This window comes from Barbus barbus (assembly GCF_936440315.1).
Source record: "Barbus barbus genome assembly, chromosome: 20".
In the NCBI taxonomy this organism is placed as follows: domain Eukaryota; kingdom Metazoa; phylum Chordata; class Actinopteri; order Cypriniformes; family Cyprinidae; genus Barbus; species Barbus barbus.
Window position 1 is genome coordinate 20805692 of NC_136748.1, and position 12869 is coordinate 20818560.

At 37.1% G+C, this 12869-nt stretch overlaps 2 protein-coding genes across 3 annotated transcripts; one reads left to right on the plus strand and one right to left on the minus strand.

Annotated features, from left to right (window-relative positions):
* Positions 1-424: 424 nt before the first annotated feature.
* On the minus strand, positions 425-4930 carry LOC306886159 (uncharacterized protein). The gene is made up of 4 exons (XM_079443064.1): positions 4781-4930; positions 3502-3673; positions 1910-1989; positions 425-1780 (listed from the first exon to the last, which is right to left on the minus strand). The coding sequence occupies exons 1-4, from the start codon at positions 4811-4813 to the stop codon at positions 1649-1651; spliced, it is 417 nt and encodes a 138-aa protein (XP_079299190.1). The 5' UTR covers positions 4814-4930; the 3' UTR covers positions 425-1648.
* A 1158-nt stretch (positions 4931-6088) lies between these two features.
* Positions 6089-12508, plus strand: LOC306886579 (uncharacterized protein). Of its 2 annotated transcripts, XM_079443789.1 has the most exons (15): positions 6089-6206; positions 6770-7418; positions 7922-8002; positions 8144-8534; positions 8773-8872; positions 9066-9298; positions 9422-9555; positions 9716-9809; positions 9914-10258; positions 10354-10471; positions 10555-10646; positions 10767-10869; positions 10977-11027; positions 11170-11343; positions 12203-12508. In XM_079443789.1, exons 9-15 carry the CDS (start codon positions 10205-10207, stop codon positions 12367-12369), a joined length of 759 nt encoding a protein of 252 aa, XP_079299915.1. In that variant the 5' UTR covers positions 6089-6206; positions 6770-7418; positions 7922-8002; positions 8144-8534; positions 8773-8872; positions 9066-9298; positions 9422-9555; positions 9716-9809; positions 9914-10204; the 3' UTR covers positions 12370-12508. The 2 variants fall into 2 exon arrangements, with proteins under 2 accessions (XP_079299915.1, XP_079299916.1); XM_079443790.1 differs by lacking the exon at positions 6089-6206 and having other exon boundaries at positions 7195-7418; positions 9066-9555.
* The last annotated feature ends 361 nt before the right edge of the window (positions 12509-12869 follow it).

Here is a 12869-nt window from a genome sequence, read left to right on the forward strand (position 1 = left end):
GAGTTCATTTGCAAAAACCGATAAACGCCAGTTTAAAAAAAAAAAACTAAAAAGAGCTGATTGCCTGCATTATTCACCACATATAGCGCGATCTGAACCCTAAACATGTTTTGTCAAAAAAAACGCTAGTGTCCACTTTCAAGGCATCGCGAGTTCACATTTTACTGCAGAAGCCGACACGCGCCCTTGTTGTTTTTGAACAAAAGCCGACAAGTCCACTTTAGCCAATCACCGCGCTGTATTCAGGTCAGGTGACAAGGCTGCTTTCACTTTGAAAAACACGATTTGTACTGCGCATGCGCGGAAATGCGCCTACTTACTGTCTGTAGTATGACGAAACAATTTACGGCAATTTTGGGTAGTTTTAATAAAACTGTTGTTATAATACTAATACTGGTAATAATGTAATATTTTCTTTGTTGTTGTATCCGTACACTGTCAGAAAATATGTGCAAAATTTGTACCTTCAGGGGTCCAATGGCTTGTCACTGGGGCAGTACCCTCAAGGGTACACCCGTTGTACCCTTTCACATGGGTACGTATCTGTACCCTTGCAGTATGTACCTGTCAAAGGCAAATATGTACCTCTGCTTACTAAATTGTACCTTACAGTGCTATGGTACCATCATGTACCTTTAAAAAAGGTGCAAATGTGTCCTTTTAAGGGTACTGCCCCAGTGACAACCCTTTTGTACCATTTGATGGCAAATTTGTACTTCATCCAGCATATTAAAAAGTCCAGAATGCTGTTTATCACATTTATTAAACATTCAAAACTATTAAATTGACATTTTTCACAGGATGAATGTTTTTAGCTTTATGACAATGCCACAACAGGATACATTGCACAATTTTACAATGAAAAAGCAATCTTTTTCCAACAGTACATATTGCATTAATTGTAACTTTATACCCTAAACATTTGATCATAAACACACATTTATTAAAGATTAAAAACTATTACATTCTCACATTTTTCACAGGAGGAATGCTTTAAGCTCCATCACAATGCGTCATAACAGGATGCATACATTGAACACCTTTTTGAAAAAAAAGTTGCTTAGGCTAACTTTTTAAAACATTTCATAAAACTGTAAACAGCAAGAACATTAAGCTTAATATTAAACTTTTTTTTTCAAAATCAGTACAAAAATCACATTAAGTACATTTTTCTACTGCATTCTACATTTTCTAAAACCAGTTTTGAACATCAAGAATTTCAAAGCAATCATTTTCCAACAGTACTAATTTCATTAAGTGTAACTTTAAAATATGATGTACCGGTTCAACCAGCCTAAGCTTAGATTTACAATGTTCTTTTAATGTGTGGAGAGCTAACAATTTTGGAAGCTTCTTCAAAAAAAAAAATCCCTTGACTGTACCATTTTTCTTATTTCAGGACATTATAACATGTTGAACCCATTTTTTTTGAAGATGGCAAGTAATAAAAGAGTCGCAATTCTCTTTAAAATAACAAAATAAAAAATTTATGTCATTCACTATTTCCTGCCGGACGGTCTGTGGAATGTGATTTTTTTTCTCTACATTTAAGAATGAAACTGAAGAGATTTTCTTTGAAGTTTGTCAAAAGCTCGTTCCTACTAGGTGGAGGCATTTCATCTGTCCTAGGCTGTAGCTCAATTATCCCTTATTCAACTCCTAGTCCCCTGCACACCTCCACACCATCCACTTTAACAAGGACTTGAACCCTCTTGGAGAAAGCCATTTTCCAGTCAGTTTCTACCAACTGTATGTTTGGGTATGGAGTATCAGCATCACACTGTAAAAAGCAAAAAAAAAAAAAACAAGAAAAATTCTATCAGTAAAACAATACTACATCTGTCAGAACTACATAACTGGTCATGTATCAGAGTATTACAAAGTGATAGTTAAACAAATAGTTCCATACCTCTCCTAGTGTGATTAAGCTCTCAACCTTCTCTTTAAAGATCTGGGGCAGCAGAATCAGTGCTGCATGGAAGTCAGAATCTATTGTAAAATAAAATAAATTAACTCAAACAACTAACTTCAATAATTTAATATTAGAAATTGCCTGTTTTCATATTCATTTATACCCCCCATAAGTGGTTTCCTTTACTCATTGTTAGTCATATTTCAGTCAAAAAAATCATTAATCCCCATCATTAATCGATTAAAAAAACAAAAAACAACCAATCTACACTGAGTACTATGTACTGTAAATTTTTATTTCTATGCACTTTCAATGTTCATTGCACTAGTGTTTATATATCTTAATTTATAGCTTATTCATATCCATTTGTAATTATTTTCATAGTTTTTGCTCATAGTGTACATCCATTTAATGCACAACCCATCTGTATAGTATGTTCATATCACCCATCTGTATATCATACTGATAGTATTTAAAAACTTGTAAATTATGTCCATAGTACTACTGCCTTATCTGTATATTTCTGTACATATGTAACATATTGTAGGCACTGTATATCCTGTACCTCTGCTTATTGCACTTCTGGTTAGATGCTAACTGCATTTCGTTGCCTTGTACCTTACATGTGCAATGACAATAAAGTTGAATCTAATCTAATCTAATATACTTTTTAACCTCAAATGCTTGTTTTGTGCATGCATACTCTGTGCACTCCAGTTCAAGACAGTTAGGATATGTTGAAAAACTCCCATCTCATTTTCTCCTCCAACTTCAAAAATTATGCTACATTACTGTTTTACCTTTTTTTTTTTTTTTTGATCTTTGCATTTACACTTTGTAAACACTGGGTCAGTACTTCTGCAGCGATGCAGGATGATTTTGAAGTTGAGGGAGAAAATTAGATTTTTTTTTAGGGTAGGAGTTTTTCATACTACCCTAACTGTCTTGAACCAGAGGTGCACAGACTACGTATACACGTCACAGAGCTAGACAAGACGAGTGTTTCAGGTTAAAAAGTATATAACTAGTTATGATATAGCTGGGGATATAGCTAATTATATAAATTGTCATTTAAACAAATAAAAATAAATAACTGATCATTTTGCTAGATAAGACCCTCTTCCTCAGCTGGGATGGTTTTGAGCCTTTTGAAGCTGCATTTAAACTGCATTTTGGAAGTTAAAACTCATGGGCACCATAGAAGTCCACTATGGAGAAAAATTCTGAAATGTTTATAATCAAAAAGCATAATTTCTTTACGACATGAACATCTTGGATGACAAGGGGATAAGTACATTAACTGTAAATTTTGTTCTGGAAGTGAACTTCTCTTTTAGTTAAACTTATTTCAAGCAAGAATAACTATATTGTGATTATCGTGAAATAAAATTACTCATAATCATGTTATAAGATATTGGTCACATCGCCCACTGCAAGATCAGTTTCTCATGAAGATATCGTATGGACCAAGCACAAATTGTCAACAAATGTATTTGTTGAGCACCTATACTTTTAATTAACAAGACTATCAGTCTTTAAAAAAGCTCAGAAATGGATGATCACAAAACCACTACATTTTAGGTCAATACCTGGTAGATCTTCTGCAAGCATCTCTTCTCTTGCTTCTTTGTAGACTTTGGCCAATGGAGCATTTCTTTGAACAAGCTCAAGCACCTTTGCCACAACACTGGTAAAGCCGTCCTTGAAGCGCTGACTTAAACTGACAGTTGATGAATGCATTCGGTCAACTTCATCACACAACTGAAAATTGACCAAAAAAAAGACAAAGTTAATCATTCACTTCCACTAAAAAATAAAAATAAATATTCTAATATTCTTTGTTGCGAACTACGGCTCCGTGCATTTAAATGCAGCTCCATCTGAAAGCAGGTGATGGAGATTTAACGCTAATCAAACCGGCTTTACTGACGAGATGCACATGACAATAGATTAGAAACTTCTTTCACGAGTTTACCGGTTTTGATAATTAACTTAATGGTGAACAAATTTCACTTGCTGTCTTTGGAAGGACTCGATGCCGACGTAACGTTACGCCTCGATCTGCAGGACAAATGATTAGGACTCTCTTGGACTTACGTTTAGAATGTTATTTAACTATGTACCAAATAAAACTGATATAAATCAACACGGATGATATTCGTAAATTATATCATTTCAGACTGACTATGAGAGGCGTTAAAATAAAACAAGACAGGCGTTCGCTCGCGTCCCAAGTGAACGCGGGTAACTTAACGTTAACTTAACGTTAGCGTAATAAGAAACTTCTGGAAAACTGAGTTAATAAATCTGTGGTAAAAGCTGACACAAAACGCGATGGGTTTGAAGTGTTTCTATGGCCGTTTCACCGCTGTTTTATCAGCGTCTCGAGCACTGTCTCGCGGTAGAATATAAATTATGCGAAAAGTTGTATCTTAATTTCTGCCTAAATATGAATAAAAAAATAACTGCAATGATAATATGCATGCCCCCGGTTTCACAGACAAGGCTTAAGCCTAGTCCTAGACTAAAATGTAAATCTGAGCTGTTTCAACTGAAAGAAATTTGCACTAACTGATCTAAAACATGTTAGTGCCTTTGTTTTGTCTTAAGATGCACACCAGTAATGCTTTTATCTAAGGCATGTTTATAAAAATGACTTAAATGTCCTAATTGAACTATGGCCTAATCCTGATTTAGGCTAAACCCTGTCTATGAAACCGGGCCTTAATGTAATAATAATGGGTTGGTTTTGTCAGGTCAGTGTTTTCGAAGAAAGGTTTACCTCAGGCCTTGCTACAGACGCAATGTCAAGGAATCGAAAGGGAACCAACGGATTTTCACAGTAACGTTACTTAAAACTAAACTTACCTCTGAATTTCTGTGCTTCGTCTTCAGTGACATGTATTCCAGCTTCTTTCAATTTTTCAAGAAGATCCTCCGTCGACAACGTCTGTAGTGAGGCAGCCATGACGTCGAATAACCGTCCAGATTGAAGTGTAGCCTTAATGTAATTGGTCAAATCGGTGTTGTTTTGAGCAAATAAATTGCATTCCCGCTGAAAAACAAACGTTGTAGCGGGAAAATGTACCCTATAACTTTTATTTATTTATCTCCCTGTACACAAACAGGGACACGTCAAATATTATCGGGAAACCCGCCACAGCAATCAGCACGGTCTCTGCAACCTGATCTCACAGAATTCCGTGTAATGTCCACGGACCCTTAACGCCAAATCCGTGGTGGCATCACGGAATCGCCGAATATTCCGTGATGGGCTCACGGAACTGATATCAATGTAAGTCAGTGACAGGCATCATCCGTTGTCCACGCACGGATAAGCGGATTCAAATATAACTGCATCGGAGTCACTCTTTTTACGTGGTCCACACACGGATCCGCTGATTCAGTTATTTGGAAACGTAAGCCTATATCAGTTTAAATATTGGGGGCACTTTAAGACCTATTTCAAATATACTTCACGTGAAATATTTTTCACCATGCCTGAAGCATTCCTTTGTAGTCGTTTGAGTGCTATAGCTTCCTCTTATCGGCTCACGTTCCGTGACGGTATCACGGAATCTTCCGTGGTCACCTCAGTTTCATCCTCACTGAACGTTATTTAGGCCAAAGAAGTCTTCAAGACGTCGTCTGCGATGGCAGTTAATCTGTCAATCTCTCATCTACCCCTGTTTTCGCTGTTTTCATATAATTCAGTCTGATCAGTTTGTAGCCTTTTGCTTATTGTGAATTTCTGTGGCGGCACCACGGAATCTTCCGTGATAGACTCACGGACAACCTCGGGTCTCACGCAGTTTACCCTAATGTTGTTTCATTTAAAATAATTTGGCCTAAACTTCATCTGTCATTCATCAACCGAAATTGATGGGCCTACAAGACCGAAAGTTCGATGAGTGCTGTAGGCTTTAATGCAAACGTGAGTAGCCTATAATGTTGAGTCTATAACTGAAATCCGTGGCGCCGCCACAGAAATTCACAATAATTATTATTGTGAATTTCCAACCCAGTCTCATGGCAGTTCGTGATATAGTCACGTAATTTAATCTATTTATTCGTGGCAGGGGCACGTTTATTTCGTTATTTTCGTGCGAAAAATAACGAATGCAATCAACCTGTTTATTTATCTAACGTTATTTATGTATTTGTTTATTTATTTATTCATCGATCGATTGATTGTTTATGTCTTTATTATTTTTATTTATTAATAACGCCATCAATCGGTGGTGCTGACGTCATTGTAAGGCGCGATCCCAGGGTGCACTGCGGTTTCCGCTCGGTAAGTAGAACAGTTAATTAATACAGAACAATCCTTACATTTACGGAACAAAAACTGTTTAATCAGGTCAAGAAGTTGTGTTGAGAACCTTTAGAATCGCAAGGTAGCAGTTTCGTGATGCAATAAATGACAGCAGATATTATAAAAATATAACATGCTGCACCAAATGTGTAGTAGGCTAGCTAAGACATGTTAGCTAATTAAATTCAAGCTTGTTTATTTTTTCATATATAATTATGCAGGATGATATCATAGGAGATTGTGTGATGTGTGTTCAGTTACCCATATTACAGTACGTTAGCTCAATCACAATACTTTATCCATTTATAAATGCTCAGATGAAGAACAGTGTTGCCAGATTGGTGTGTTTTCCAGTAATTGATCAAAATCCACACACAATTATATAGTAAACACACAAATCTTACCAATAATAAATTATACAAATTAACTCATAACTACAACAATATTGTGGCTCATCATATGGCATAATAAAGCAAATTAAGTGTTCTCTGAAGAAGACTACGTTGTAAACTGTTTTCCATGTCTGTCATTTGCCTTAATAGGGTACAACAGAAATATCAAAATGCCACCTGTCCAAGCCCTTTTTATTCCACGTATGACAACTCAAAACTGCACAATCTGCCAACACTGATGAAGAAAATACTGGTCAAAATGTAAGGAGTTCAATATTTTTTTTCTCTCTCTCTCTCTCTCTCTCTCTCTCTTATCAGGTCTTTTAAATTAGCCAGCTTCCAACATTCTCCTTTATTTTAACCTCCCTCCACACACACACACACACACACACACACCAAAGGCACTTTTAAGAGCCACGTCCGTCTTGTTAACCTGTACTTGTCTCTCTGTAGCTCACTCTCTCTCTCTCTCTCTCTCTCTCTCTCTCTCTGTTCTCATCTCTAGTTGTCGTATCTGTTCATCTTTGTTGTGAGTCTTTCTGTCTGTTTGTGTTTCTGCCCATCACCACGAGTAGTTCAGAACTCCAAGAACAATTTATGAAGCTGGATAACCTGGTTGATCATCAAGAACTCAATGATGAACTCCACAGTCTTGATGACTTGCTTGGTGAGCTGCAGGAAGAGGAGGAAGCAGCTCCAGTAAAGACACCTGAACCAAGGGTGCATTGGAGAAAGAGAGACATTGATGGAAACATTGTCTATGCAAGGCCAAGATCAAGCAGGAATCAGTCAAATAAGGGTCAGTATAGTTTTTCATTCATTATCTATTGAATATCTACATTGATTAGGCACTTATGAATGTATCAAACAAGTAATATGTCAGGGAAACTATCAAACCAGAACCACTCATTTGATTTTTGACATGAAAATAAATTGATTACATACAGTATTTGTGTAAAGCAGTATAAACTACACTAAAATATTGGTCTTGGTAAGGCTATGTTTGTTCTGAGTGTGTTGTCAGAAGCCAACCAGCTTGTTTCTTTTTTAAATGATCTGCTTCTACAGCAAGCTGTCTTATTTGCTTTCATCATCTATATGACACCTTATAGATAACTGTACTGTCCACATTTAGGTTTGGGAAATAAAAAGTCTGCTAGTCCTTCTCTCCAACTAAACATTAAACAGTGAGCTTTGGCCATTTCAGGCTGGTTATAAGGGAGGTAAAATTGTGCAACAAGCCTTGGGAGAAGTTGAAAATGTTGTAAATTTTTTTTTGTTTTTTGTTTTAATCTGGTGCAGCTGATCACATTCGGAAAACTGATCTTCCCATCAACGCTCTTGACACTAACTGTGAGGTGACCTTTGCTCCAGAGACTGTTGGTGTGTACTTCATTGTGTAAATTTACATTTTTTTAAATTTGGCAGAATACTGGCCTTTTCACAGTCAAAGGCACTCCATGCAGTACACTTTAATGTATATATTAAAGTGTTGTTTTTAATTATTCCATACTATTTTAACAGTGGTTTCTGCAAGATATCCAGCACTCACTGAGCAATACCTCAGATGATGAGGCATCACCTCTTGGAAACTCAAGAGATCCTCTCCTAGCTTCCTCGAACTGGAGCACACGACAAAGTCTCTTTTCAGAGAGGTGGAGGACAGAGAGACCCTGTCTGGTGAACACCGCTGCGGCACAAGAAAATGTGGCAACACACATCTGCCAACAGTGTGGGAGCAGTCCAGCTGTGGTCCGGTGTGGTGACTGTCGACTACGCCCCTTCTTCTGTGCTGAATGTGATGTCAGCATGCACACCAGACATGTTCTCCATAACCGAGATGCCATGACTCCTGGACACTACCAGCCACTGCCTCCAACAGCTCGTGTTGTAGATAAGGCTCTTTCCCATTGTGGTAAGTTCTGGTTTGTGAGTGTACAACATACATATCATTCTCAGAATCATTAGGCCTCATAAGCTTTACTATTTAAATAATGCCTTTTTGTCTCTTATTGTTTGATATTGAATTGAAGCTTTTTGAGCATCTCTTCTATATTTTTTCAGCAATGTACTTCATTATCTTTGAACCATTGCACTGTTATATTTCTCAGTCAATACAAATGATCTTAATTCACATGTTTGATCTTTTTCAGTACGGCTTGTACCTGTGGAGATTCCTGACAAAATTTGTGGTTGTTCATCAGAGTTATTGAGGGTCAGCAGGGAAAACTGTTGCTGTGATCACAATGAATGGTAAGGGTGTGAAGATAAAAATCTATACATGCTCTACACCCAAGTTTGGCACAGGCCTGTATGTAAAATCTACATATGACTTCTGAGTAATGTTTAAAAAGTATACAAAGTAATGTAAAAATTGTTTAAAGAATCCAAACCCTCATTAATCATAAGGTTTACGTTAAAGTGGATGTTTTTTTTATTTTTCCAGGACAATATGATCTAAGCATGCCTGAGTTGAGTTGTGAGGCATGCCAAGCCACTTGGGCTGCTGGAGTGGTCGACCTAAATCGAAGTGCCTACTGGCCTGCGACCCTTCACTTTGCCACAATTTATGCCACAGATGTCTTTTTCTCATTTGAAGAAATGAAGATGGCAGCACCAGGACTGTCCTACCAAGCATTTGTAAGAATGCTGGATCAGCGAACTGTCCGCTTTGGTCGTGTGAGTTTTGAATTTATTTATCCTACAGTATTGTTAATCTCTTTGTATTGTGGGATGAAACACTGTTTGATGCTAATATATTTGTTGAACATTATTAGCTGTTGGTTTCCTTAATTTTAATAGACTGGCAAGATCTCCACTGACAGTTTTCTGAAAAGTTTTTTTGAGTGGGAGGCTGTGCGATATGAGGTGGACACAATCTGCAAGGAAGAGCCCTTCATCTGTCCTGCGTGCACCCCAGATATGCTGGCAGCTAGGTATTTCAAATTGTGTATAATATCACACTGTTGAAACAATATTTATAAGAATAAATATCTCTTTAATGTGCACCAAGTACAATTTGATTACAAAGTATCATAAACTTTTGTGTACCTGTTCTGTATTTTTTATTATTATTATTATTATAATTTTTTTTAGATCTGAAGAGCAGGCCATCTTTGAAGATGTATTCATAGCTAAGGATGAAGATGTGACCAGATTTGTGGACTACATTCACAAGACATCCAAACATGTAAAATCGCAGACGATTAGACTATATACAGGACTACACTTACCTCTTACTGAAGAGTTTGTTTAGGAGAGTCTTATTTTCATCAACCATTTTCCATATTATAGGTCAGTGGAAGAGGTGTTTGTGGAGGGGAGTGGTCAGCAGCTAGAGAGACCTCCCAAAGATCTGCAAGCAAGGTAGACGAGGAGGGATTGGAGCTTGCGGTGTGTCGACGCGGAGTGCTGCTCTTTGCTTTAAATATGTACAGGGGTGAAATTTTTGTCTATCCCCTGTACCTGCAAGAAAAGCTGGCCAGTAGGCAAATAACTTTTTTCTGTATGGATGTTACCTGAAAATATTGGGCCTACCTCCAAAGAGTTGCAAAAAGCTGCCCAGAGCTCCAGCACCTTCTTAACATGAAGCCCTTCCTTTCAGTATTCCATGCCAAAGCCCATGATTTTAAATGCGAGGTAGGTGAACTTTGCTATGTGATTATCAAAACTGAACATCTGCAAATGAATGTCAAAACTTTCTCAGCATTATGATTTTTTTTATTCCTAACCAGGTGAAATGGAGTGGGGCATATCAGGATGGGGCTGGTTTAACACTAGGGGAGGAGGTGGAACAGTGCAATGCTTTCCTGTCTAGGATTGCAGTGACCACAAAACACATGTCCAAAGCAGGTAAAATGACCACATACTGCACTAGTTACACTATTAAATAATAAGTAGGAGGAATATGGTAACATGATATTCTCTGTTTGAAGGACGCACAGACATGCTGACTCTCATGGCCATGTGCTGGAATCAGCAAAAGTTCAACAATTTGGGCACCACACTGACCCACCGTTATCAGAAGGTAATAACATCAGTAGAATTTGTTTTAGATGTTCAGTAATGTATGTTATTAGTGTTTGAAGCTGTGCATTGAACATTTGGTTCTTGTTTTTGTACTATCTGTGATTGCTTGTCATTGCAGACCACAAAAGCTCTGCAAAACCTAGAGTCTATGAAAGTCGAACTGGCAGTGACAGAGAGCCAATTGGAAGACTGGCTCAATGATGTAAAGGAGTGGCCAGACGGTGAGGAAATTATGTGTGTGTGTGTGTGTGTGTGTGTGTGTGTATGTGTTTATATATATATATGTTACTGTTGTAATTTTTCCCACACACTGAAACTCTGTGCTTAGAAACCATTTTGTCTGGTGAGACAGCTTGGCCATGGCAGATACCACACAGTGGTATGTACACTAGTCTTCTGACAGTTCTTATACATACTGACACATTACCCACAATGCTTCAAATGTCAGTCTTCAACCCCATATGATTTTAAAGATTCTTTGAAGGTTGATGTATAACATAAGTTTTTCTCATGCGTTCCAGACTCTGTCGATCTCAGGACAAAGAGAAAGGCATTCGACATCATCATGTCATTGAGACTTCAGGAGGAGCAGAAGATTCTTGTTGCAGAGATGGACAACCACTGGAAATATCTTTCAACTCGTGCTGATACCCTCAGAGAACTGTCCTGCTTGTTTGCCAGTGAGACACTGAAAAGTACATATTTGTAATATATGGCACAAACTTAAGCATAGGGTTGCCCCTGACCAAAGATTTTGCTGGAAAATGGACTCACAAAATACTCAGTTCCAGGTCCAGGGCTGAGAAAGAATGTTATAAGTTCTTTAAGCCATCATAACTGTTAGACTATTTTGATTTAACTGTTAGTAAGAGTCTGATTTTTACTAAATGCCATATTCCTGTAATTACATTTTACTAAATGCCATATTTCTGTAATTACATAGAGGACGTGTCCTGTCTAATCATTAAAGTAAAAAGTAGACTATTAATGAAAACATATTTCATTGTATCATCATATGTAGCTATATGAGCCATCATTACACTTTGCCCAAATCTCTATCCACACTGTAATACAAAAAAGTTGAGCCAATTTAAATTTTTAAGGCAACCAGCTTCAGCAGATTTTTGAGTTTTCTCAACTTGTTGTTTTAAGTTTATACAACAAAAAGTTGAGAATCTCCTACAAAAATAACTTGAGAGAACTCAAAAATCTGCAAAAAGCTGGTTGCCTTAATTTTAAGTTGGCTCAACTTTTTTTTAAATTTTTTTTTTTTTATTGTATTTTTTTATACAGAGCAATTGGTAGCTGAAAGTTGGGAATCTTGCTTGGAGTTGTCCTTGAAACTCTTTCAATTTTCAAATTTTGAATGTCCTGCCCCACATATGTAATTACAGGGACATATTAAATACAAATTAATCCAACTATGACTTTTCTGAAAGACTAACATCTTTGCGTTAGTATTAGGGGGCAGCTCTATTAAACATACACAATGATGACTGTTTATAAAGTTTCTAAGGGAGGCTTAATGTTATTTTGTTATTTCATTCTTTTAAGATTCGCAATGTGGCCTAAGTGAAGAGAGTTTGAAAGGTCTGCAGAGCATCATCCACAGAAAGCAACGTAAAGCCAGAGAAATGAGGGTGCGAGCAAGAGACTGTAAAGTACCAGCAAGTTTTGTCTGGAGCAGAGAACATCAACTTCTTAAACAAACTGTCAGCTGATGACTATGAAAGTGACTCCGACATTTCTGATGACGAACTGTAATCCAAGAGACAGTGACACCTTTTTCTTCTTGACAGTGACCTTGACCTTAACCCTGAATCTAAAGCATGTAATAAAATCTGCTGTTGATCACCTTATAAATATAACCAAAGTGTAGTGTCTGTCTTTTCACTTACATACATAAAAATGAATGCCTGCATGCCTCTACAACCAGTCAGCGGTGGTCATGCAGTGCATTATTGTAAGGCTAAGTACTGTATTAAAGTACAGATTTGAGGTACATGTCCTCTAGATTACTTGTTTCCTCTCATGCCTCTGTGTAGTTGTGCTAGGCTACAGTTCAAACAAGAATTTTTTTTTACTGATCTTGCAGCTCATTTTGACATTGATGATCATATGACATTTTGGTATAAATAAAACTACTCAGTAGTTTATACTTGCAGTATAAGTACAGCCAAAATAATTAGTCAGTTTGTTGATCATAAGTTGATTAAAGCAA

What these genes read in the sequence shown, in the direction of transcription:
- LOC306886159 (XM_079443064.1), bottom strand. Translation starts at nt 4,813, where the DNA reads ATGTCACTGAAGACGAAGCACAGAAATTCAGAG. An exon ending in CGAAGCACAGAAATTCAGAG is followed by an intron (nt 3,674 to 4,780) that starts GTAAGTTTAGTT and finishes GTCAATTTTCAG; the next exon opens with TTGTGTGATGAAGTTGACCG. An exon ending in GCTTGCAGAAGATCTACCAG is followed by an intron (nt 1,990 to 3,501) that starts GTATTGACCTAA and finishes ATTTTACAATAG; the next exon opens with ATTCTGACTTCCATGCAGCA.
- LOC306886579 (XM_079443789.1), top strand. Translation starts at nt 10,205, where the DNA reads ATGAAGCCCTTCCTTTCAGTATTCCATGCCAAAGCCCATGATTTTAAA. An exon ending in TGTAAAGGAGTGGCCAGACG is followed by an intron (nt 10,870 to 10,976) that starts GTGAGGAAATTA and finishes CTCTGTGCTTAG; the next exon opens with AAACCATTTTGTCTGGTGAG. An exon ending in ATGGCAGATACCACACAGTG is followed by an intron (nt 11,028 to 11,169) that starts GTATGTACACTA and finishes CATGCGTTCCAG; the next exon opens with ACTCTGTCGATCTCAGGACA.